Source organism: Triticum urartu, chromosome 6 (genome assembly GCF_003073215.2).
Source record: "Triticum urartu cultivar G1812 chromosome 6, Tu2.1, whole genome shotgun sequence".
Classification (NCBI taxonomy): domain Eukaryota; kingdom Viridiplantae; phylum Streptophyta; class Magnoliopsida; order Poales; family Poaceae; genus Triticum; species Triticum urartu.
In genome coordinates, this window is record NC_053027.1 from 306,739,556 (window position 1) to 306,766,493 (window position 26,938).

General features: G+C 47.1%; 3 protein-coding genes across 6 annotated transcripts; 1 reads left to right on the forward strand and 2 right to left on the reverse strand.

Annotated features, from left to right (window-relative positions):
- The first annotated feature begins 11,465 nt into the window (after positions 1–11,465).
- On the forward strand, positions 11,466–12,426 carry LOC125513336. The gene has a single exon (XM_048678421.1). The coding sequence runs from the start codon at positions 11,853–11,855 to the stop codon at positions 12,171–12,173; it is 321 nt and encodes a 106-aa protein (XP_048534378.1). The 5' UTR covers positions 11,466–11,852; the 3' UTR covers positions 12,174–12,426.
- A 3,427-nt stretch (positions 12,427–15,853) lies between these two features.
- LOC125513338 lies at positions 15,854–18,369 on the reverse strand. 4 transcript variants are annotated; one of them, XR_007285866.1, is made up of 5 exons: positions 18,100–18,369; positions 17,924–18,023; positions 17,448–17,803; positions 16,933–17,150; positions 15,854–16,357 (listed from the first exon to the last, which is right to left on the reverse strand). XR_007285866.1 is itself a non-coding variant. In XM_048678425.1 (5 exons), exons 1-4 carry the CDS (start codon positions 18,367–18,369, stop codon positions 17,465–17,467), a joined length of 597 nt encoding a protein of 198 aa, XP_048534382.1. In that variant the 3' UTR covers positions 16,784–17,150; positions 17,448–17,464. The 4 variants fall into 4 exon arrangements, 3 of the variants coding, with proteins under 3 accessions (XP_048534382.1, XP_048534380.1, XP_048534381.1); XM_048678425.1 differs by lacking the exon at positions 15,854–16,357 and having other exon boundaries at positions 16,784–17,150; positions 17,448–17,532; positions 17,645–17,803; XM_048678423.1 differs by lacking the exon at positions 15,854–16,357 and having other exon boundaries at positions 16,784–17,150.
- Positions 18,370–18,488: 119 nt separating this feature from the next.
- Positions 18,489–23,513, reverse strand: LOC125513337 (glycerophosphodiester phosphodiesterase GDPDL4-like). Its single transcript, XM_048678422.1, has 9 exons — positions 23,153–23,513; positions 22,077–22,364; positions 21,850–21,959; positions 21,268–21,766; positions 20,992–21,030; positions 20,619–20,906; positions 19,703–19,842; positions 19,053–19,551; positions 18,489–18,972 (listed from the first exon to the last, which is right to left on the reverse strand). The coding sequence occupies exons 1-9, from the start codon at positions 23,262–23,264 to the stop codon at positions 18,701–18,703; spliced, it is 2,247 nt and encodes a 748-aa protein (XP_048534379.1). The 5' UTR covers positions 23,265–23,513; the 3' UTR covers positions 18,489–18,700.
- Between the last annotated feature and the right edge of the window lie 3,425 nt (positions 23,514–26,938).

Here is a 26,938-nt window from a genome sequence, read left to right on the forward strand (position 1 = left end):
TTCACAGGAAGATTCTCCAGACACCTTTTCGGAACCTAGATCTTCTTCATAGGCGGTCCATTCCTACAGTTAGTACCAATGTACCTGGCAAACACTTCACCATTCTGATTCTTAAATAGTTTATAGTTTGCATCAAGGGATTCATCAATGATAATGGGGTTAGCACAAGTGAAGCCAGATAGATTGGATGGATCTGCTGAAGGTTCCTTTGCAGCAACCCACGTGGTTTTGGGGTACTGCTCAGGTTTCCAGTAAGAGCCATCAGCATTCATTTTCCTTACGAACCCAACACCCTCTTTCCTCGGGTTTCGGTTCAGAATCTGCTTTTTGAGGACATCACATAGTGTCTGATGCCCTTTAAGACTTTTGTACATCCCTGTTTCAAGCAATGTCTTCAACCTAGCATTCTCATCAGCAATAGCAGTGGTATCCTCAGCAGAGGGGTTAGTTACCACATCAACAGTTGAAGATATTGCAACAGTAGTAGCAGTAGAACATTCAGCAACAGAAGTAGCATTATCACGCTCAATGCATTTAAGACATGGTGGTTCAAATCCTTCCTGAGCGGAACTGATCTGTTTGGCGCGAAGTGACTCGTTTTCCTTTTGAAGATCTTCATGAGCCGCTCTCAATTTCTCAAGATCTTGCTTTCTTTGAAGATAATCATAGGAAAGCTTTTCATGAGTTGTTGAGAGAGTTTCATGACGACTTTCAAGTTCCTCATACTTAACATGAAGATTTTTTATGTCTTCAATTAAGGATTCAGATCGAGTCATTTCAGCACCTAATAGATCATCGCTTCTGTCTAACAGTTTTTGAATATGTTCCATAGCTCTCTGTTGTTCAGTTGCAATTTTAGCAAGTGTTTTGTAGCTGAGTTTTGATCCACAATCAGAGTCATCGTCACTAGATGTTTGATAGTGAGTAGTGCGTGTGTTTACCTTGGCACTGCGTGCCATGAAGCAGTAGGTAGAAGCGGAGTAGTCCTTGTTATTTGCATCGGTGTCGGTGATGAAGTCATTGTCTTCAGTGTTGAAGATGGACTTGGCAACGTATGCTATAGCCAGACTTGCGACGCCTGAATCGGACTCCTCCTCAGACTCCACCTCCGCCTCCTTAGAAGCAGACTCCTCCTCTGAATCCATTTCCTTGCCAACAAACGCACGTGCCTTGCCAGATGAGCTCTTCTTGTGTGATGAAGACTTTGAGGAAGACTTGGAAGAAGACTTTGATTATTTCTTCTTCTTGTCGTCAGAGTCATATTCCTTGCTCTTCTTCTTCTTTTTGTTCTCATTGTCCCACTGTGGACACTCAGAGATGAAGTGGCCAGGTTTCTTGCACTTTTGACATGTTTTCTTCTTGTAGTCGTGAGCAGAAGCTTCATCATTCCTTGAGCTTGATCGGGAAGACTTTCTGAAACCTTTCTTCTTGGTGAATTTTTGGAACTTCTTCACAAGCATAGCAAGTTCCCTTCCAATGTCTTCAGGATCATCCGAACTGCTGTCAGATTCTTCTTCAGATGAGGAGACAGCTTTTGCCTTCAAGGCACGAGTTCGCCCATAGTTTGGACCGTAGATATCTCTTTTATCAGAAAGCTAAAACTCATGTGTGTTGAGCCTCTCAAGTATGTCAGACGGATCGAGTGTCTTGAAATCAGGACGTTCTTGAATCATCAGGGCTAGGGTGTCAAACGAACTATCAAGTGATCTCAGTAGTGTCTTGACGACTTCATGTTTGGTGATCTCAGTAGCGCCGAGGGCTTGAAGCTCATTTGTGATGTCAGTGAGTCGGTCAAATGTGAGCTAGACATTCTCATTGTCATTTCGCTTGAAGCGGTTGAAGAGGTTGCGAAGGACACTGATTCTCTGATCTCTCTGGGTTGAGACGCCTTCATTGACCTTGGAGAGCCAGTCCCAGATCAGCTTAGATGTTTCCAAAGCACTCACACGGCCATACTGTTCTTTGGTCAGATGACCACAGATGATATTCTTGGCAGTGGAGTCCAGTTGAACGAACTTCTTGACATCAGCAGCAGTGACACCTTCTCCAGCCTTGGGAACGCCGTTCTTGATGACATACCATAGGTCGACGTCAATGGCTTCAAGATGCATGCGCATCTTATTCTTCCAGTAGGGATATTCAGTTCCATCGAAGACGGGGCACGCAGCGGAGACTTTAATTATCCCTGCAGTCGACATAGCTAAAACTCCAGGTGGTTAAACCGAATCACACAAAACAAGGGAGCACCTTGCTCTGATACCAATTGAAAGTGCGTTATATCGACTAGAGGGGGGGTGAATAGGCGATTTTTATGAAAGTCTTCAAAACATGGAAGTTCTGAAGACAAATAATAGAAATAAACCTATTGCCCTGCAGCAGAAGGTAGACTACACTAGGCAAGCCATAGTCAAGTATTCAATAGAGTGAAAGCACAATGACTAATAGCAGCAATGTAGTAAAGATCAGGTAGGAAGATATTGTGAAGCCACACAGAACATGCAGTCACTCAGTGAAGACAAAAGATAGTGCGAACATACAATGACTTCACAAGGAGTAACAGTAAGTAAAGGGAAGGGAAGATGAAACCAGTGACTCGCTGAAAACAATGAGTTGTTGGACCAGTTCCAGTTGCTGTGACAATTGTATGTCTGGTTAGGGCGGCTAGGTATTTAAACCTTAGGACACACAGTCCCGGACACCCAGTCCTGAACACGCAGCTCAGGACACCTAGTCCTCACCGTATTCCCCTTGAGCTAAGGTCACACAGACCTCGCCCAATCACTCTGGTAAGTCTTCAAGGTAGACTCCCAAACCTTCACAGACTTCGTTTACCGGCAATCCACAATGTCTCTTGGATGCTCAGAATGCGACGCCTAACCGGCTGGAGGATGCACAGTCCTCAAGTGTAATAAGTCTTCAGATCACACAGACAAGAAGACTTAAGTGATGCCTAATTCTCTTTGGCTCTGGGTGGTTAGGGCTTTATCCTCGCAAGGAATTCTCTCTCAAAGGCTTCGAGGTGGGTTGCTCTCAAACGACAAAAGCCGTACTCTGAATCTGAGCAGCCAACCGTTTATGGTTGTAGGGGGTGGGCTATTTATAGCCACTTGGCAACCCGACCTGATTTGTCTGAAATGACCCTGGGTCACTAAGGAACTGACACGTGTTCTAACGGTCAGATTTCAAACTCACATGGCAGCTTTACTTGGGCTTCAAGCAAAGCTGACTTGCCCGACTCTGGACAAGATTCGCTCTCAAAGTCTTCACTCGAAGACATAGGTTTTGTTTAAGCATCACTTCAGTCATTCTGACTGGTTCTCTTGGACCCCACTTAACAGTACGATGGTTCCTATGACTCAACACAGAAGAAAGAGAACTACGAAAGATCTAAGTCTTCGAGCTCCATAGGCTTCATGTGGTGTCTTCTCTTGTCATAGTCTTCAATGTGAATATCTTCATATACCACCTTTGACTTCAATGTCTTCATACATTTTTAGGGGTCATCTCTGGTAGGAAAACCGAATCAATGAGGAACTTCTACCTGTGTTATCCTGCAATTCTCACAAACACATTAGTCCCTCAACTAGTTTTGCCGTCAATACTCCAAAACCAACTAGGGGTGGCACTAGATGCACTTACAGCTTCACTTATATCTTTTTAGAGCACATCGGTAGTTTTATTTTGAAGAAATTGTTGAACTCTCATGCTTCACTTATATTATTTTGAGAGTCTCTAAACAGCATGGTAATTTTCTTAGGTTATGAATTTAGTCGTAATATGATGGGCATCCAAGAGGGATATAATAAAACTTTCATATAAAGTGCATTGAATACTATGAGAAGTTTGATTCCTTATGATTGTTTTGAGATATAATTATGGTGATATTAGAGTCATGCTAGTGAGTAATTGTGAATTTGAGAAATACTTGTGTTAAAGTTTGTGATTCCCGTAGCATGCACGTATGATGAACCGTTATGTAATGAAGTCAGAGCATGATTTATTTATTTATTGTATTCTTTATGAGTGGCGGTTGGGGACAAGCAATGGTCTTTTCCTACCAATCTATCCCCCTAGGAGCATGCGCGTAGTACTTTGTTTCGATGACTAATAGATTTTTGCAATAAGTATGTGAGTTCTTTATGACTAATGTTGAGTCCATGGATTATACGCACTCTCACCCTTCCACCATTGCTAGCCTCTCTAGTACCGTGCAACTTTCGCCGGTACCATACACCCACCATATACCTTCCTCAAAACAGCCACGATACCTACCTATTATGGCATTTCCATAGCCATTCCGAGATCTATTGCCAAGCAACTTCCACCGTTCCGTTTATTATGACATGTTCCATCATTATCATATTACTTTGCATGATCATGTAATTGACATCGTATTTGTGGCAAAGCCACCGTTCATAATTCTTTCATACATGTCACTCTTGATTCATTGCACATCCTAGTACAACGGCGGAGGCATTCATATAGAGCCATAATTTTGTTTTATTATGGCATTTCCATAGCCATTCCGAGATCTATTGCCAAGCAACTTCCACCGTTATGTTTATTATGACACGTTCCATCATTATCATATTACTTTGCATGATCATGTAATTGACGTCGTATTTGTGGCAAAGCCACCGTTCATAATTATTTCATACATGTCACTCTTGATTCATTGCACATCCCGGTACACCGGCGGAGGCATTCATATAGAGTCATAATTTTGTTCTAGTATCGAATTGTAATTCTTTAGTTGTAAAGTAAATAAAAGTGTGATGATCATCATTATTAGAGCATTGTCCCGGTGAGGAAGGGATGATGGAGACTATGATTCCCCCACAAGTCGGGATGAGACTGTGGAGTAAAAATAAAAATAAAATAAAAAGGCAAAAAAATAGAGCCCAAAAAATTAGAGAAAAAGAGAGAAGGGGCAATGCTACTATCCTTTTACCACACTTGTGCTTCAAAGTAGCACCATGATCTTCATGATAGAGAATCTCCTATGTTTTCACTTTCATATACTAGTGGGAAATTTTCGCTATAGAACTTGACTTGTATATTCCAATGATGGGCTTCATCAAATTGCCCTAAGTCTTCATGAGCAAGCAAGTTGGATGCACACCCACTTAGTTTTCTTTTTGAGTTTTCATAAACTTATAGCTCTAGTGCATCCGTTGCATGGCAATCCCTACTCACTCACATTGATATCTATTGATGGGCATCTCCATAGCTCGTTGATACGCCTAGTTGATGTGAGACTATCTCCTTCTTCTTGTCTTCTCCACAACCACCTTCTATTCCACCTATAGTGTTATGTCCATGGCTCACGCTCATGCATTGCGTGAAAATTGAAAAGGTTTGAGAACATCAAAAGTATGAAACAATTGCTTGGCTTGTCATCGGGGTTGTGCATGGTTTGAATATTTTGTGTGATGAAGATGGAGCATAGCCAGACTATATGATTTTATAGGGATAACTTTCTTTGGCTTGTTATTTTGAGAAGACATAATTGCCTTGTTAGTATGCTTGAAGTATTATTGTTTTTATGTTAATATTAAACTTTTGTTTCGAATTTTATGGATCTGAACATTCATGCCACAATAAATAATATTGCATTGATAAATATGTTAGGTAGCATTCCACATCAAAAATTCTGTTTTTATCATTTACCTACTTGAGGATGAGCAGGAATTAAGCTTGGGGGATGCTTGATACGTCTCCAACGTATCTATAATTTTTTATTGTTCCATGTTATTATATTATCTATCTTGGATGTTTTATATGCATTTATATGCTATTTTATATGATTTTGGGACTAACCTATTAACCTAGAGCCCAGTGCCAATTTCTGTTTTTTCCTTGTTTTTAAGTTTCGCAGAAAAGGGGTATCAAATGGAGTCCAATTGACCTGAAAATTTACGAAGAATATTTTTGGAAAATATAAAAATACTGGAACCAAAAGTTATCGGAGAGGAGTCCCGAGGCCACCACAAGGGTGGAGGGCACCCCCCTAGCACACGCCCCCGTCCTTGTCGTCTCCTCGTGGGGCCCCTGACTTGTTCCCAGCGCCAACACCTCTTATAAATCCCAAACACCCTAGAACAGAACCTAGATCGGGAGTTCCATCGCCGCAAGCCTCTATAGCCACGAAAAACCAATCGGGAGCCCGTTCTGGCCACCTGCCGGAGGGGGAAACCATCACCGGTGGCCATCTTCATCATCCCGACGCTCTCCATGACGAGGAGGGAGTAGTTCACCCTCGGAGCTGAGAGTATGTACCAGTAGCTATGTATTTGATCTCTCTCTCTCTCGTGTTCTTGATTTGGCACGATCTTGATGTACCACGAACTTTGCTACTATAGTTGAATCATATGGTGTTTTCCCCTCTACCTTCTTGTATTGGATTGAGTTTTCTCTTTAAAGTTATCTTATCGGATTGAGTCTTTAAGGATTTGAGAACACTTGATGTATGTCTTGCATGTGCTTCTCTATGGTGACAATGGGATGTTCACGTGATCTACTTGATGTATGTTTTCGTGATCAACTTGCGGGTTCTGTGACCTTGTGAACTTATGCATACGGGTTGGCACACGTTTTCGTCTTGACTCTCCGGTAGAAACTTTGGGGCACTCTTTAAAGTTCTTTGTGTTGGTTTGAATAGATGAATCTGAGATTGTGTGATGCATATCGTATAATCAAACCCGCGGATACTTGTGGTGACATTAGAGTATCTACGTGACATTAGAGTTTTGGTTGATGCGTGTGTTAAGTGTTATTTTAGTACGAACTCTAGTGTTATTTGTGACACCTATAGGAATAGACCAATAGATCGATCAGAAAGAATAACTTTGAGGTGGTTTCGTACCCTACAATAATCTCTTTGTTTATTCTCCGCTATTAGTGACTTTGGAGTGACTCTTTGTTGCACATTGAGGGATTGTTATATGATCTAATTATGTTATCATTGTTGAGAGAATTCGCATTAGTGAAAGTATAAATCCTAGGCCTTGTTTTTAAGCATTGCAATGCCCTTTTTGCTCACTTTTGTTACTAGTTACCTAGGCCTTGTTTTTAAGCATTGCAATACCCTTTTTGCTCACTTTTGTTACTAGTTACCTTGCCGTTTTTATATTTTTAGATCACAAAAATCTATATCTACCATCCACATTGCACTTATATCACCATCTCTTCGCCGAACTAGTTTATCCATACAATTTACCATTGTATTGAGTGTGTTGAGGACACAAGAGACTCTTTGTTATTTGGTTGCAGGGTTGTTTGAGAGAGACCATTTTCATCCTACGTCTCCCACAGATTCATAAATCTTAGGTCATCCACTTGAGGGAAATTTGCTACTGTCTTACAAAACTTTACACTTTGAGGCCCAATCACGTCTACAAGAATAAAGTTGTGTATGAGACATCACCAAGCGTTAAGAGCATCTCCAACAGGCGCCCAAAAAAAAGCTCCGCGCACTAAAATTTTGTTTTTCTGGGCGCCGCACAGCTCCAGCAGATGTTGTAGCGCTAAAAGTTTTTGGGCGCGCGCTGAAAAACGCTATCGCGCGCAGCATATTTTGGGCTTCGGATTACACGCGCTTCATAATTTACACGGTGTGCTTTTTGTGCACGCGTTTTTGAGCGTCTGCAAAAGCGATGTTGGTCCCAACGCACTAAAAATGCTAAAGTCACGCGCTATAATTTTTATTGAGCGCTAAATTTTTATGCGGCCGTTGGAGATGCTCTAAGGCTTGGGTCAAGTTATCCTCCGGCAAGGCCTTGCCGTCCGGAGGGCTGCAATTGACTGCACAAATCTGAGGTACTAAGTGACTCCTAATTTAGTACAGCGACACTAGACTAAATATACATGTTACTTGGCATTTTGTAATGGACCCTAAGGAGACTAACAACCCTTAGTATTTTGTTTTTAGGCTCTAGGGAACTTCACAAGCCCTGGGGCTCTTTGCAGATTTATCACCAAAAAAAAAGTACTACCATAGAAAATAATTGGTGAAGTAGACAAAGTAAGGTAAAGTTAGATTGTGTCATCGTCCTGATCGAAAGGAACAAAACGACCTTCCACACCTCGATGTATTTTTATTATACTCAGGGACGTTTGTACTGCTGGTTTGATCAATAGAATTGATGCATTTTCGTAAAAAAAAAAAGGAGAGTATTTGCCAGAAAAAAAATTGGCTTCCCCGGCATGGCACGATCTGTCTTCGTCACATAAGCAGAGCCTAACACGAATTGGTAAAGTACTGGCCATACATTCTCGAACAGCGGCTTAGATTTGACATGATCCCTTCAGGAATAAAATTTCTCCAAGATCTCGACAAATGCAAAATGGATGGATGATTGCCTCCTGTTAATATTTGAAGAAACAACAAGAAAACAAAAGGTGGCGACTGGAATCACTTTAGCTTATGGAGTAGAAACATGTAGTCGACAGGAATTTCTCCAAAAGCGTTAGAACAGGAACTCTCTAATATGAAGCACTTGCTCTGGTTGAGATGTCTTTGTTTTCTCTTCGTATTTAGCTCTAGATATTAATGGAGTACAAGATTTGCTCATATATTTCCCACTACAGTTCAGAGGACGGAGTTTATACGTTGAGATGTCTTCGTTTTCTCTTCGTATTTAGCTCTAGATATTAATAGAGTACAAAGATTTTCTCATATATTTTTGACTCCAGTCTAGAGGACGGAGTTTATACGTTTTTCTTTCTTTTTGACGAAAATGATTAAATTTATTATAAAGATTCATTGAAAGTATAAAACACATCAAACATAAAAGAAATTATATCGAGATCCATGGACCACCGAGCGACTATTTCCGCCGTCAGAACGAGCCGCAGACGTGCCATTGTCGCTGCTTTCATACCAGAGCTGGACTGGCCTTGTCAATGACAGTTGGGAAGTCTTCGTGCACGCGCCCCGGAGCCACAGTCATCGCCTTTGAATCCTTGAATAGATCTGAAGAAACTAACACCAAATATCGTCATTGTGTACGCATGATGAGAAATCCTAACCTCGCTGTCCCAAGGAGCAGGCAGGAATCTACGCCGAAGCTCCGTCTAATTCGTCCCAACGAACGAATTTGAGAAGGATCAGAGTCCGGAAGACTGATTCGAAGAGGAAGCGCCGCCATCCGTCCAAACGCCGTCTCTGTGAGGACTAAAGCTCTACTTATCTACTAGTCAGATTCGAGGCATCAAAAATCCTCTTCCCGCCATCGACCGCCGAAGCGGCAAGCGAAGAGAAGGCGAATCCATACTCGCCGGTGAAGATTGAGGGGAGGAGCGCATTCCTCCCTAGTCGATTCGCGAACGAAGTTTATACGTTACAAGTAGCCTAACACCGGTGACGTTATTATGCCGTAAGCAAACAACAACTACATAGTACCAGGAAACATTAATCCCGAAGAAAGAAAGGGAAACAATTGCTTCCATGCACAGGGCAGAGCATTAGGGCATCTCCAGCCGTTGGCCCCTCACGGGGCGTCTAAAAGCGTCGTCTGGGGGTGAGCCGGCGCAAAAAATGGCCCTGGGGGCGGGTCGGTCTTCAGCCGTCGGCCTCCATGGCCGCCCCTACACGCGTATTAAAATAGAAAAAAGAAGGATCGTTCGGCGAAGTTATGATAAAAACTAGTTAAATTTCGGCCAAACATGGCAAATTTCGGTGAAATTCGCGCATTTTCATTACATTAACCTAATCTAAAAAAGAAAAGGGCTGAACTCGTCGCCGCCATCATCGTCGTCAGTCTTCTCCTCCTTGACGCGGGCGCCCCTGCTGGACCCCTGCCCGGCGTCGCCATGGCGGACTGGCGGCGGCGTGTCATCGTCGTCGTCGTCACTGTCGCATAAGACGACGACCCCGTCTTCATCGCGGCCGCGTCGGCGCTCCTCGAAGCGGCGCAGGGCGGCGCGCTGGCGCTCCTTCTCTTTCTCCCGGCGCGCCTTCTCCATCGCAATGGAGTCCTGGCGCGCCCATTCTAGGGCCGCGCCGTCGTCGTCGAACTCCGCCTTCACCGGCGCCAGCCCCGGCTCCGTCTTCACCGGCGCTAGCCCCGGCTCCGTCTTTGGCTTGACGAAGCGCGGAGGAGCCGACGAGGAGGAGGCGCGCCGGCCGCCCTCGTTGATGACGATGCCGACGCTGCGAGTGCGCCGACCGATTGGCGTCTCCGCCGCGGGCTCGGCCTTGACGCCGAGAAGCGCCGGAGAACCGGAGGAGTGGGAAGATGAGCGAGAGGAGGAAGACGAGGAGGAGGCGAACCTCCTTGGCGCCCATGTGCGTCGGTGTTGCAACGGGGCGGCCCCCGTCGCAGGATAGGTCAACGACGGGTTGTTGCCGCCGTCGAGGTACGCCAGCACGCCATCCAGCGTGCGGCCGGGGACGCCCCGCCACAGGCGGCGCCCCTCGCTGTTCTTCGCGCCGCCGACCACCGGCGCGTCGTTGGGGGAGGCCAGGCGCTGCTGCTGGCGGCGCTGGAAGTACGCCGCCCAAGCCGCGTGATTGCCGGCGGCGTACTGGGGGAGGGAGCGCTCATCGTCGGTCAGGGAGGCGCGCGCGACCTCGACCTCCTCGGCGAAGTACCTGGGCTTCGCCATGACGTCGGGTAACGGGGGAACGGGCACTCCCCCGTCGCTGAGCCGCCACCCCGTCGGCCCGGCGCGCATGTCCGGCGGCGCCGGGATGTTCGCCTGGAACAGGATTCAGGACTCCTGTTCGCGGAGCGAACGGCGGCCGAAGTCGTTCGCCGCCGCCGCGTCTCCGGGGAAGCGCTCTGCCATGGCGATGGGCTCGGCGGTGGTAGAGAGGGGCTGCCGGTGGCGTTCGGGAGAGGAAGACGGAGAGGGAGGGAGAGGGGCTGGGCGGCGGCGAGGGGCGAGTTTGGTGTGGGCACAGGCGAGAGACCGCCGGCTTTTATAGCCGCTCCGCGCTCGTGTGTACGCGTGTGAGGGAGGGGAGGCGTCGGCGCGCCGTCCCGTGACGCGCCGCCCGTGAGGAATCAACGGCAAGGCTGACCGGCGGCAGCCTTGCCATTGATTCCCCGCGTGAACCGAGGCAGTTGGGGGAAGACGAGCCGCCGTGTCCCTGACGCGGCTGGCCCGCGGCTTTTTCGTGGCAAAACAGTTCGCCCCGGCGCCCCCGGACGCCCCTCAGCGTGCCGGGTTCGGCCTGGGTCCGTCGGCGCTGTTTTCGGCCCAGGCCGGCGAAAATCGGACTCCTGAAGACGTGACTGGGCTGTTTTTTCGCCGCCGGTGCAAAAAAAACGCCTGATGAGACCTTCTGAAGACAGGCACGGCTAGAGATGCCCTTAGTTTGGGTTTGGCTTGCGTCTCCCCGTCACAGTCACACACGGTGAAGGAAAGAAACAAGCACCACCACCACCACAGAGGCGCACAGCGGAATCCCACCCCACTAGTACGTGCCGTTGAGTGCTCCCCTCTCCCCACCACCATCATCTTCTTCCGCCTGTCTCCTCTTCCTCCCTCCATATAAACCACCGTGATCCCTGCGTGCTTCCACCATCCCCCAGCTCCGCTCCCTTCTAGTTCCGTCGGACCAGCGCGCATATATACCATACCTGTGATCTGCCACACCCCCCACCGAGATGCTGTGTGTGTGGACGACGCAGCTGGTGGCTCCAAGCACGGGAGGATCCATGGGCGTGGTGCGAGCCGTGTGATCGACAAGAGTGTGCGTGCACGTAAGCATGTGCTTCGGCTGCCGTGTCCCCGCCAAGCTCTGGTGGTGAGAGTTCGAGGAGAGGCCGCGCGCGTACGTACGTGTGATCAGTCCATTCCATACTGCTGTGCCGCCCGTGTCTAGCTTCTTGCCGGCGGTCTTCATGTGGGGCGACGTGGTGGCGCTCGTCCGGCAGGGCCTGCGGTGGCGGCGGCGCAGGGGGAGGAGGTCTACGGCGCGGGTGGTGGACGAGAGCGCGCTCGGCCTCGGCGCCCACGGCGATGCCGGCGCCGCCGCGGCGGTGGCGCCGAGCGTGGGCGGCGCCATGGCCAGGGCGCTCCTGGCACTGGCGTGCGCCGTCCGCTTTGACGGCGAGGACCTGCCGACGGAGGAAGCCTGGGCGGCGAGCGTATGGCGGCCACGGGCCGACGAGGTCAGCCACCTCATGGTGCGTGAGAGCATGCGCTATGCCATCTACGCGTAGGATTGTGTAAGTACAACGTCTGTACGTACGTACGATTGGGGTTACGCGTATAACTAGCTGTGTATGGTGTGTAACTAGTAGAGTATTAGAGTGATGTACTTCCTTTGGATGTACGTAAAGGTCACCACCACCACCACTACTAGAGATGCCATGGCGATTGGCTTCTCTTAGTCTATGTTATGTACTAGCATATCTGAACTTCTGAAGGTTCATCTCTACATGTCAACAAAGATTCATCTCTTCTCTTCCTCTATCTCTATCTCTCTTTTACCCTTCGGTTTCGTTCTTCATCCTTTTGACGCTCCGATTTTATCTTAATTGCTTCTAGAACTTTTAAGGGAAATAAACATTTGTCCCTATCTTATCTTTCTTTTTTCTTTTTTCTGATGAAGGGTGAGCAGTGCAAATGTCTAGACTTGTTAGAATAAATCCGAGGCATACCGTTGATCATCCGAGGACCAAGCAATCACACGAGGCACGACACCGATATGGCTACATCCCCGTGACACTGTCACAATACCGCACCCGGTCGCCCTGGACACCGGCACATGCCGCCGGCTTTCCCTGCGTTCCGGTGCTATTATGTTGGCATAAGTTACATCGTGTGTCTAGCACCGCTATATGTGAGAGGCCTAGGATACAAATGTCCTACTTGGACACGACTCCATATCCTATCTAAACACAATACAACTATAAGTTCAACTGTAACCTACCTTGTACACTATATTCGACACAACTCCAACAAACTCCACCTTGACGAATATTCTCCACCATCCTGAATTTGTCCATGCGTCAAACTTCTATGTACATTGAACTTGAGCTTATCACATGAGTATCGCTGCTACTCCAAAGACTCCATGTGACTCCACCTACAACTTATAGTCCCTTCTTTTTTTGACCACTGTCAACACTCGAGCAAAATTAAATTCCTCTTTACTCTAGTGTATGCTCCCAACTTCCAGAGCTCCGTTCAACGCATCACACACTGATCACTGACCTGCGTGAAAATGAACAACTCACATATTGGGTGTCACACATAAGAGTTATCTAAACTCAACATTATTGCTTCTTTCTTGACCGTCTGTCTGAAACTTGAAGAAATTTCACCGTTGCTTGTAGTCATCCTGAGTCAAATTCGCAGTTGTCTCACCACATGTATGACCACCAGAGCCCTGGCCCGTCTCCATGTCCCGTGCTAACTGCACGCCTCGCCGCTATTACCGCGTCGAGCCTCCACTGTCCCGGTCGAGTCTCAAGGGTCGTGAACCACACCACTCAACCCCCACTGCAGAGTACCACCGATCATCACCGACCGATGACGAGTTTCACGTTTCCATCAGACCACTGGGCTCCAGTCTGAACTACGTGCCTCTCGCTTTTTTCCCCTTTGCTGAATAGGCTTCGATTCCCTGAATCCTTACACCGTAGCCCCTCAATCCAGCTCCACCTTCGACATGACTCCATGGTAGATGATCAGTCCACCCTCGCGCCCCGTCAACTTCAAGCTCCGTGTGCACCGTCTTGAATCAACCTCGCGCCATAGTCTTGTTGAAGCCACACAAGCCCTTGGGCCTGTGCCACGTGTTTCCACGCCTCAGAAGTCGGTCACTATCAGCATCACGCACCTATGTCGTCATCGCCGACTTCACCACCGTCTTCGGTACCAACCGACTTACGTCGATCCGTCAGACTGTTCAGTCTGACCCAACCGAACATATCCGACTGCAATCATACTCCATCCTGCATCACAACTGCGTGCACATCTGTGCATGTCTTGGACGCCCTATGTTTACATGATCCTGCTCAGCACGCTCCGGACTCCTCAAATCCTCAAGTGCAACTGCCATCCATACACAAACTGTGTACCAAACAAAAGAGACCAAAAATAAAGTCTCATGTAGCCTTCCTGTATGCACGTACCAGAGGAGACCAATGACGCTAGTCAAACTCCACTCCACATACAATCACACATAGCTTTTGGACTTATCTTTCTTTCCTTTCTAAGTAGCAATCACGGTCTGATTCTTGAGCCTTGTGCCAACTCTTTTTGTCAAAACAAATCTCTCGTGTCTTTGCCCAACCTTCTCCAGATCGATTAGTTCGCAGCTTCCGCTTCGCACGCGTCTAGCCTGGGGACTCCAGCAGCGTGATTTGCACTTGCACCCGCCGGCCTACTTGGACCCGCACCCGGACGAGGCCATCGCCTCGTGCTGATTGGGTCGTGTATGCTCTAGCCCTGCCGCCGCCACGCACCTGCTGCCCCAATCGCCGTCAAGCCGCGTGTGCACGCCGCTTCCATCGATCTGCTGCGCCGTTTCGATCGCTTTTTTTCAATCTTGTCAAGAACCACACCACATCCGGCTGCATCTCAACTCGATACTTTCTCCAGATCAACAACAACCGTGACCTCCTTTGAACCTTGCTTATGATACCACTCGTTAGAATAAGTCCGAGGCTTACCATTGATCATTCGAGGACCAAACAATCACACGAGGCACGACACTGATATGACTACATCCCCGGGGTCTGACTACGGGCGCTCCTCCCCGTGACACCGTCACAATACCGCACCCGGTCGTCCTGGACACCGGCACATGCCACCGGCTTCCCCTGCGTTCCGGTGCTATTATGTTGGCATAAATTACATCGTGTGTCTAGCCCTGCTATATATGAGAGGCCTAGGATACAAGTGTCCTAATTGAACACGACTCCATATCCTATCTAAACACAATACAATTACAAGTCCAACTATAACCTATCTTGTACACTATATTCGACACAACTCAAACAAGACTCACGTTGTTCTGTCAGAGTCAGACCAGTTGTATGACCAACTCTTTATGGGGAACCACTGCAGCGAATCTCTAGTTCTGAAAGGATAAATTCGGTTAACTCTAAATTTGATGTACACCGGGCTGGTGAATTCAGCACAGCAACACAAGGCTTCAGGTGGCTACTGCCCACTGATCGGATCGAAACAATCACAGACCTTGGCAGGCCACCTCTTCCTCACTGAACATAACCACTAGCAAGCACTTGAGCATGTAGTAGGCGCAAATGACACCTGACCACACGACGTTTAAGAGGCACGCTGTGGTGTCCGTACATTTAGAAAGCCATTGTGACATCACAATCATGGTACAAAGAGCTGACCATGGAGAGAAATGAGTGGGTGTGACAAAAAGCAGGATTTCAGTTATACGAGATCAAATTCGGGCCTCAGGGCTGATACTTGAGATCCCAGCCTGAATATATGGCCTGTGACCATGATCATGATGGCCAGTGAAGGTGAGGATCATGTATGCATAGTGGTATCCAGATATCCAATATCGTGCCACTTCACGACAACCTGCCAACAACCCCGCTTCGGATACGCGACAATGACCGTAATAGCGTGTTTCGTCAAATTTCCACGCGATGCGAATCTAAATATGACACTGAAAAGAGCTTGTCTGAATCTCCTAGCTTAGTGGTTGTGTTTTCACAAGTGGCTAAGCTAGTCATGAGTAGTTTCTAGGCTCTAGAGGCATAGATGGAGATGTTCTTGAGTAGTACTTCCTCCGTCTGGAATTACTTGTCGCAAAAATAAATGTATCTAGACGTATTTTAGTCCAGATACATTCATTTTCGCGATAAGTAATTCTGAACGGAGAAAGTATAATACTAGGAGGACGAGGAGATATGGAAATCATTTATACAAAACAAAATGGATGGTCAGCATGTCTTCTCCAAGCAAACAAAAAATGAGCACATAAGTACATTAGGATGAATTAATACTGCACAACCATGATTAATCTATATTCAAGCACAAGTCAAAGTAGCGCTAGCTTAATTAGATTGTGCAGCTGAAAGATTACCGAAAAGATGCTGGAATTCTGCAGCTGGCTACAGACAGAAAGTAAAAGCACGGTGCAGATTAGGTTTCGGTATTTCGGTGGCCAGCTAATTACACACTGGGGTCTGCCTCCACTGTTGTAGGCAGGAACAACGCTAATCGATTGCCTGCGCAGGGCTTGAGTTGCTACCTTGTTGATAAGGTGCAGTCCCAGGGTAGGTAGGGGCACCGCACATCCATCCATCCATCCATCATGGATGAAATGTCCCAGCAGATCACCTTGTCTTGTTAGGTTGGTGAGTTGTGACCTCCGATTTGACGAGATCTCGATAAGCCTCCTGTTGTCAGACTTGAGAGAAAGAAGAATGGAGATAGTCAGCCCCCAGATACATTCCTTTTGTCTCTGTCATCATGTCCAAACTAGTCGGCAAACGCCAATCAGCATTTCAGTGCTACTAGTTGTTTCTTGAAACTGAAGGTGGGGCCAGAGCCCAATGGTGGACAGCCAACGATGGCACTTGCTCATCATGTCCTGAGACACCAACTTGCCATTGTTTGGAAGGCATTGGGTGTTAGGGTCAGCAGGTAGATGCACAAAAAGCTTGAGCTTTCATTGTCGTGGGTGATGTTGTATAGTTGCCACTTCTAATGGAGAAGAATATAAGAAATTGCACCCTGTGTTTCTAAATGTAAGCCGTTTTTGCAGCTTAAATCAGTTCAATTGAAACTGCAAAAACGTCTCTCATTTAGGAACACATTTCGAAAACAGAATCCAGAAGAAATTTGTGTTTGTTTGCTGAAGCCATATGATATAATCCAAGTGCTACTGGATATTGCTTCCTCCATTTTGTTAGTAAACATTTTGCTTCAATTACTACTGATAGCAAATTAATATGTGTAAAAGAACTACTGACAGCAAATTACCAGATACTCAGCAACCAGCACCTGGTTACATTGATTAGTTTTTCTACTTTTGCTTCAAGCTCCAGCCGAGGAATTCCTCAAAGTGCATTTCTTATTTATGCCACACCTTTGTCCGAGAAGGCTGATGCGTTTCATTAGTAGTTGCAGGCAGTACGTTTTCTTGGTCTAGGATTAGAAGAATTCACAGATGAGCATGAGCAGTCGGAATCCTCATATATCTGCAAAGTGGAACGGCAACTTATTTCTCCTTAAAGAAATTGCAACTTATCTCTGGAAAACAGTAACACAAGAACCATGATGAGCTCCGTCGGACAAGCAACAGAAGAGTGAATCAACCTAACCTAATCATCCAAGCCTGTCTCTTTCAACCATATGGCACCATTGACGCATATGTATACATAATAAAAATTACTAACACATGACGAATATTTCGAGACGATGTCTGGAGCAAGATTCAGTAAACAACGCTAGTGCAACAGAAAGAAGGAAAGGTAGAAGAAAGCAGTCCGGCCCACCCCACGATGGCGCGGCCTCATTGGCGGCCTGCTGATCTCAGCGAGTCGAGGACGCGTTTTTGTCCTGTCAAGACTTCCACCAGCCCTTGCGAAGGAGATCATGCGCGCACACACACAGAGAAAGAAAAGATTGAGATGATGAAAAGAAGAGATGGCAGCAATGTTGTGTAAGTAAAGCGGCAATTGTGGCTGCCAACCGTTGGTGTAGTCTCGGCAGTCGTGGTTCCCGACGACCAGGTCGGTCGGCCATCGCTCGCTGAACCTCTCGGCGGCGTCGGCGGCGCCGCCGTCGCTGAGGCCGACGAACCAGCTCCTCCTGTCAGGGATCCGCCGCAGCGTTCTCCTCCGAACCACCCCTGTCCGCCCGTCGTCGCAGACAAGATGAATCACTAAAGAATTCTGCTTCCGTTTCTTGGCAAAGAAAAAGAAAATTCCAAGCAAGCAGGCAGAGAGGCCGACGCCGGCGGCTTAGCTACCCGGTATTTTGCTCCGCGAGAGCACGGAGAAGGCGGCGAGAGCATCCTCCGGGTCGAGAGGCTGGAAATCGAACACCAACGACGGCTCCGGCTCCTGCTCCTGCAAGCCAGCCAAGCCAAACGCCCTCTGAACATCTTGCGGAGTCGAAAAGGACGGATGGATTTCCTTCCCTCACCTGGGTTCGGGTTCGGGCAGGGTCGGGCCGGAGGAGCACCATGAAGTGCTGAAGGTCCCACAGACCCAGCGAGTAGGCCGAAGACATCAGGGCCTGGGCCGGACCCTGAGGGGCCCTCAGCGGCACGGCCGCGACGTACACGGCGTACCTCCCGGCCGGCCGCGCCACGGCCGTGGGCGTGGGCGTAGAGGCAGACGACATTCGAGATTGGATCATTGGAGACAAACCAAAACGGCTGTGGCCGTGGCGACACAAGCAACCGGCGGCCATAGGCGCAATAAGAGCATCTCGCCGTCAGATGTCAATCTGACGGCCGTCCGATCTGGTACTCTCTCTGAGTTCCCACATCAAAATCTGGTCTGGGACCGCAACTCTAGACTCTTGGGAGCTGAATGCATCACTTCTCCTCTTTAACAATCATAGTGGTATTTACCAGAATGTTGTTTTAACTAGGGACATAAGTAAGTGCCACCATCCAGGCATGAATCATCATTTAACCTCAACATCCACCACCCCAAATGAGACCCAAAGCAAAAGGAAAAACGAATCGCTCGCTACATAGAATAGAACGGGTGGCATTAAAAGAATGACTTAGTGGTCCTCAGATAAGCAGAGAAGCGCATAGCACTAGCACCGCCACAGTGATCGGGATCGAGACGGAGACATCGACGGCGGCGTGGGAGGGCGCTGGAGCTGTGGTGTTGCTCACAGGAGGAAGGGGCGGCTCCGCCACGTCGGAGACAGTCAACACCGGCTCTGGGGCCATTGCTGGTGGCAATGCTGCTTTATCCTGTATGACCCCAAGGAGGCCGCCGCGCTGGGGAGGCAGCATGTAGTAGGGCGTCTTGTCCCCCATGTTCCTGCACGAGTTCACTGCGCAAACACAAGAAGAACTCACTCACAAGATAACACTACATGCATGGTGAACTGGATGAAAAATGTTGGGCACGCACATTTGTATCTGTGAGCCGTCCCGGGGAAATCGGTGATGAGTCCATCCACTCCGCCTCCCTCTCCCCCTTTGTGCACAAGGGCGTTGATCTGTGACGTGGCGTCTGAGAAGAAGTCGTACGGTTGAGAAAAGAACTCGTTCCTCAGCAGATACACATAGACTGGAAGACCAGCAGACTGCAGGGACTTGACGAGAGGGTTCGTCTGGTTTATCAGGAAATTGCTCGACTCTGGGTAAACGGACTTGGTGCTGACAGAAACAGCGTCCGCAAACTTTTTGATGTCTGCGAGGGAGGAAGGCGCGGCGTCTTTCACGACTTCGTCGATCTTGTACACAAGGTTATACTTGGCCAGCTGCTTGAACTTCACCAGAGTTGAGCTGTTTGTTGACTGGATCATCACTTTCTTGGCGGTCTGTTTGCTGTAACCGGAGTCATCGACAGCTTTGATCACTGCATCTACCACACCAAACCCAAGTTTCTCTGCCATGAATGAAGCATGCTGCAAAAAATCCAATCAATCGCTCAGTATTAGTATCATTTTTTCCAACTAACAACCATCTTTTTGCTAGCCGACTCAACGAGAGATGCAGGAAATGGGAAGAGTACATCACACAATTATGGGTTTGCAGCATATTTAAATGCATGCTTACCTCCACAGTAATCATGATTCCTGACAAATCTTCTCCTTTTGCAAAAGCCAAGAAGTCTGATAATCTCATGAATTTTCCGGCGTTCCTGTTTCTGGGATTTCTTGATAGGCTAATCTGGCCAAATGGGTTTGATATCATAGCTGTGAACACGGAAATGTCAGTATTCGAGTAAGTGATCCACGAGTGCAAGTAACTCCATAGATGGACAATCAATTCTTCACCAGACGATTGATTTTTTGTTTTGTTTTGTACAACAATGAAATGGCATGGCATGGCATGATCGTGCATAACTTACTATTGTTTTTAGTTAATGGAAGGAAACGGAATTACACACATAACTTACTGTCTAATAAACTGTTTCTTATCTGCAAAGGAATACGGCTATTACCACTTTTTGCAGGTTATCTTCAGGGCCACGGCGTTCATCCGTATGTGGTTGCTACTCACTCCGACGGAGGCCAGGGAGCGTTTGGTTACTGCGTCTACCCGATGGGAGATGGTAGCGCGGGATATTTTCAACCAGTTTGGATGGCGGTCATGTAATAGGATAGGCATGTAGTGCTCCTATTGTGTTTGCCAGCCGGTTGTGGTTTTGGGCTGTAGCTCTTTCGAGCCTTTTGTTTATTTTCGCACCTCGATACTTGGCGACTTTGCTACTGGATTATGCTTTTAATAATATGAGCCGTATGCATGGTTCTGATGCAGAGGCTGGGGTAAACCCCTTTTCGAAAAAAAAAACCAAAGTCCTGGGATGTCCACTAATTTTGCATGTGTTGTGTTTTTTCATTTCTCAGTTCCCTCCCTATTCCCAGCCTCCCTTGCAATGAAATGATGCGCAAGGCTCTTGCCTCTTGCGTTTTCTCAAGAGAGAAAAATACTGCAATCAGATTTACTAATAGAGTTCAGACTGACTTACGCTTCAGGTTGTTGGCAATGTCCTCCCAAGTGAGGTTGAAGGTATAGACTCCAGCAACAGCCTTAATGTCACTTATGACACCCGCTTGAGAAGCAAATTGTGAGGATGCAACAGTAGTGACATCCATTAGGTCAATGGAACTCATGCATATTGGTATGCCATCTTTTGTCACTTGAACGTCACAGTCAATGACATCTGCACCATCAACAACTGCCTTTTGATAAGCTAGGTCAGTGCAGTCAGGGTAGTCACCACTAGCACCATTGTGGGAGATAACTAGAGGTGCCCCTGCAATGTAAATGTGAAATCCGGAGGTCAATAACAGTACTAAATTGAGGAGTTAAGAATGGATAAAGAAAGGAAGGAGGCATACCATGATCTGCCTTGGTGTTGTTCAGGTTACTGAAGCAGCCTGCAGCAACAAAACATAGAACAAATCAATAGTCAAGATCAGACAAGCCATGATCCAAACTAATATTCCAACTTGTTCAAATATACAAATACCAAAAGTTGAAAGTGGATTATTTCATGATTAGAACAGAGTCAATAAAAGATGAAAGATTGTCCTGACAAAGTGGCCGCTTGGGTGTGTGAGCTTCTTGAAGGAACATTTATAGCATTGTGAAGAGATCATATAATGTGGACTCACCGATGGCCTCTAACGGAGTGATAGGGAAATCAGTCAAGAGACCATCAACACAGAAGGCACCATTGTCGATGAAGCGAAGATATTCTGCTAACGGATCATAGCTGTAGTTGTAGCTGAGTGCAAAGTCGTTGGCAAAATCAGCAGCATAAATTTCTAAGCCTGCCTTATGAGCATCATCCACGACTGAAGTAGAGGGTTGCAGATAATTATCTGCCGTAACAGGCCAGATATAGTGTTTGGGAACAAGTATTCCAGAAGCAAAAGTCTTGATGGATGATAGATTTTTCAGCATTGAGCCATATGTCTGATTTGTAGATGGCTCGACAAGGCCTTCATCAAGAAAACGGAACACAAGCTTTGTCTTCCTGCCAACTCTTCCAACTAGACTTTTGAGGAAACTCACTTCAGGGGATGAGATGTAGTCAACCGTGTATTGCTTTGACATAGACAGGATATAGCTTCTCATGCTCAGATTAAACTGGCTGTAGAAACTGTCATGCTGAGTTTTGCACAAACAAGACAGACTATAAGAGAAGATCACTTCAATTGTAGTGCACTGAAAGTAATCAAAGTTTGATGTACCTGAACATTCAACCAAGCAGGGGCCTTATATTGCGACAGTGCAACTTCAACTTGAACTAGCGTGAAGCTTCCATCAAACCTATTTGTACGAGACAAGATTGCTCGCAGCACTGTAACAAATAGTAAGTTTGGGTTAGACAAGGAAAGGCAACAATGCTAATCAAGCAAGAGAAAGATGCAATGAAGATGCTCAAAACATTAGAACTGCAAGCTGCATTTGCACTTACAAGTTACATTGGTCAGGTCAATGCTGTTATAGTCCACAGAGAACCACCCCGTCGTGGACACACCGTTGACACGGTAGGTCTTCTTTCCCTTTGGGAAAAGATCGGATATGGTTGTGCAGTTATCCATTTTTATGTCTGGAAGGCAGATGCCAACGCCATCCTTGGTTAACCGAACATCGCACCACTGGGCTGAATCCTGATTGCTGGCAGCAAACAAATAAGCAGGGTCACTGGAGTCGGGAAATAGGCCGGAGAAACCACCCTTAGCTATGACTGCTGGAGCATCGCCTGAAACAATGAGGTGAGTGTTAGGCTTGAGAACAGCCAGGAGGAACAATGGATGGATCATAGCTTCATAGATGTAACTTTTTGTCCGACTAATACTTCATAAATGTATTGCCACAGCAGAAACTCCGTAAAAAAACTATACCAGGGTGGTGGTATAAATCTACTGTATTTTTACATGCATGGCCAATTAAATGATCGACCACTGTAATTGATGCATCAAGAAGGAAATCAATCCTTGAAATTGACATCTACCGAACTGGGCAAACAATCCCCTGCTCCATAAGCAGTCGATGAACAGTAAACGCCAGCAGCTAGTGATCTAACCTAACCCAAGAACAGCCGATGAACATTCACGCGGTAAGAAGCGTTGACTACGTCATCTGAATTAGTAACAAAGATGTTGCTGCCGTATCCTAACCAAATGGCATTCGGCAGAAGAGGCTACCCTACCGCCCACGGCTGTGCCAAAATTTCATATTATATGCAAATAATTTAAAAGGAGGCATCATGGCCGGCCCCCAAGCTTCCAATCAGAAATCTCGAGCCCTGAAACTTTCGGCAAGGCCATGCTCTTGAAGAAACAGCAGAAGGTTGAGCAAGACCGGGCAGTCGCCCCGTCTTAATCCTAAAGATCCAACCCATACATCGAAGCCGAATCAAAAATCGCAAGCAAGATGCGAGCTTATGAACTAAGAATCGCAGAAATAGTCAACCCAGATCAGAATCAGATCGCAGACGCACAGACTAAGCAAACAAACGGGGAACACAGGCAAGTGCAGCTTGTATACCACTCAGCGTCTTCCAGGCCGAGCCCTTCTGCGCAGCGGCTGGGCCCGGCAGCAGCAGCAGCAGCAGCAGCAGCGATCCAAGAACGGAGCAGGCATGGCCGCTCCTCCCCATTGCAGACCTCCACCGGCAGCAGCTCCAAGAACACTGCTAGGCTAGCTACAGTCCCCCTCCAAGAACGCCCCGGCAAGAGAGAAGGAGAAGAATCGAAGCGAGCCAGCGACTGCTCGGAAGGAAGGAGGCAATGCGCGTACGGCGGCCGCGTTTTAACACCGAGAGAGAGAGAGAGAGAGAGAGAGAGAGAGAGGGCAAAAGAAATGGAGACGGAGGAGGGGCTGGGCTGCTGCTGAGCTGTGGGATGAGGCCAACAGGAGAAGGTGGCATCGGGGGCGAAGGTGGTAAAAAAGTGTGATCCCCTTCCTACACCACCTCCAACAGATATGAAAAAACATGAGTATTTAGCACAAAAAAAAACTACCGCAACGACCACTTTTAACTGGTGATAAAAAAAAGCCTACCACTTTTATCATATTTTTTCCATAAAACTACCACGTGCTGCTAATAACTGATCAGGGCTGGAGTGGTACAAAAGTCAACTCCGACTGTTAAATTGACCTTCAACTTTCAAAAAAGAATTGACCTGCAACTCTCTTCCCATCAAAACATTTTATCTGTGGAACATTTCCTCAATCATCTTGTATGTGTGCCGGAGCACGAGTTGCTCGTCGGCGGCTGCCGGCCGCCAGTTTACTAGATCCATACTGAGAGGTGGGCGCAGGCGCCGGCCATGGTCGCGAACCCTGCATTACGGGTTACGTTACGCGGAGTATCTGCTTCCAAGCTCAAATACTCACTAATGAACAGTAAAATCGAAAAATAGTAAAAGAAATCAAAAGAACTCTGAAATTATTTTGTGATAAATTTTGACAAATGTTTTTATGTTCTTGAAAAAATTATCTTCAAATAACATTCGTGGAAGTCATGAAAAAAAATTGATGCTTCTGTAATGCAATTTTTTTACATTTTAGAGTTATGGTTTTATTTCATTTCATTGCCATGACAAAGCATTTTGGAGTGCTGGTTCTTTCCATGACTTTCACGAATGTCATTAGTGCTAAAATTTGTCAAGCACACAAAATATTTGTTAAAGTTTGCCAAAAAAAATGAGGATTTTTTTGGGGGATTTTACTGTTCATCCCGGGCTCATTTGAGCTCAGGAGCAGAAGAAGACTAACCCCCCGTGCAGCGCCATGACCGTCGCACAAGCTCCATTGGTTGTCGTCGCGTTGTGTCGAGGCTGCCGTCGTCACGCGATCCTTGTTGGCCGCCACGGTCACTAGCCCCGTCGCCTATTCCACATGTGCCCCGACCTACCAACCTCCGCCATGGTCGCTCATGTTTGCCGACCGATACGCCATGCTCCTCATGACCGTGGGCTCCGCAGTTGTCGACACCGACATATGCTGGGTGGCGGCTGAGCGTGGCCACCGGGCAGCCTGGCAAGGCCCTTGAAGCCGGTGGCGGAGGGACAGTGGGAGTGAGGCAGGACGGCGGATTAGCTCTGGCGGGAGGCCTCCATGGGGAATTTTAAGGAAGAAGATAGAACTGACATGTGGGACCCACATATCATAATGTCTAGCGTATCGGTCAGACAAACGGTGTTGACTTTCATTGCCACATGGACCTGACTGGTGGACTATTTCTCTCATAATCACTATTAGTTTTGAGAAAAGATGTTGCGAAGTGGTAGTTTGTTGCAAAAATAGAGCAAATATGGTAGTTCTTTTACCATCGATTAAAAGTGGTAAATCCGAGGGGGGCACAAACCTGTAATCTGGGCGGATATGGGGAGTGGCTTTTTGCTAAATACTCTAAAAGTGTGGCCACGCCAAAAATTTGTCGTGTACGGCAACCTATATACCTAAGGGCATCTACAACTGGGCAACCCATATCCGCCTCAAATGCCTAGGTGACCTGCCTGGCAATGCCCGAATAGAAGAAACAAACACCCAATCGGCAGCCCCAAAGGCAACCCAAATGTCCAGACTGACCGGCAACCCCCATACCCGGCCCATATGTGGGGCGGATATTGGGACGCCTGGACACATCCGTCACGTTGGAACAACATGCGGCGGTGCTCCTGGCTGGGCATAAAACCCGATACGCGAAGCTCAAACCTCAAACCCGCACTACCCAAACCCGAAAAACATGAGAGCCTGTTTGGGTGGTAACTCTAGAAACCTGAATTTTATTTGGGAAATTGGGGTTTGTACCCCTGACACCCGATCAACCCAATTTTTTTAATTAAATTGGAGATATTATCCCAACCCAACAAATTAAGGTCATGCACATCCCAGCCCAAAAACTAACCATTGCAAGTTGCACTGTGATATACCGCAAGCCCATGAAGGAATATGCCCTAGAGGCAATAATAAAGTTGATATTTTATATTTCCTTATATCATGATAAATGTTTATTATTCATGCTAGAATTGTATTAACCGGAAACTTGATACATGTGTGGATACATAGACAAAACACCGTGTCCCTAGTAAGCCTCTACTAGACTAACTCGTTAATCAAAGCTGGTTAAGTTTCCTAACCATAGACATGTGTTGTCATTTGATAACGAGATCACATCATTAGGAGAATGATGTGATGGACAAGACCCATCTGTTAGCTTAGCATGTTGATCGTTCAGTTTTATAGCTATTGCTTTCTTCATGTCAAATACATATTCCTTCGACTATGAGATTATGCAACTCCCGAATACCGGAGGAATATCTTGTGTGCTATCAAATGTCACAACGTATTTGGTGACTATAAAGATGCTCTACAGGTATCTCCGAAGGTGTTTGTTGGGTTGGCATAGATCAAGATTAGGATTTTTCACTCCGAATATCGGAGAGGTATCTCTGGGCCCTCTCGGTAATGCACATCATAATAAGCCTTGCAAGCAATGTGACTAATGAGTTAGTTATGAGATGATGTATTACAGAATGAGTAAAGAGACTTGCCGGTAACGATATTGAACTAGGTATGAAGATACCGATGATCGAATCTCGAGCAAGTAACATACCGATGACAAAGGGAATAACTTATGTTGTCATTACAGTACGACCGATAAAGATCTTCGTAGAATATGTGGGAACCAATATGAGAATCCAGGTTCCGCTGTTGGTTATTGACTGGAGAGGTGTCTCGGTCATGTCTACACAGTTCTCGAACCCGTAGGGTCCGCACGCTTAATGTTCGATGACGATTTAGTGTTATATGATTTATGTGATTTGGTGACTGAATGTTATTCGGAGTCCCGGATGAGATCGCAGACATGACGAGGAGTCTCGAAATGGTCGAGAGGTAAATACTGATATATAGGACGATGGTATTCGGACATCGGAAATGTTCCGAGGGTACCGGGTACATATCGGGTCACCGGAAAGGAGTTCCGGGCACCCCCTGACAAAGATATGGGCGTAATGGGCCAAGAGGGGAAATGCAGTAGCCAGCATGGGCTGTTGCGCCCCCATATAGGCCGAACCTAGAGGGGAAGGAAAGAGGGAGAGAGAGAAAGGAAGGGGGGATTCGGCCTCCCCCTTCCTTCCCTCCTCCCTCCTCCTTCCTCCCCCCCCGGAAGTTATGGTAAGGAGGAGGGGCGAATTGCACTAGGGCGCCAAGTAGGATTCCTCCTACTTGGGCGCCCCCTTGGCTGCTCCCTCTCCCTCCCACCTATATATATATATGTGAGGGGGGAGGCGCCTAGTACACACAACAACATCTGTTAGCCGT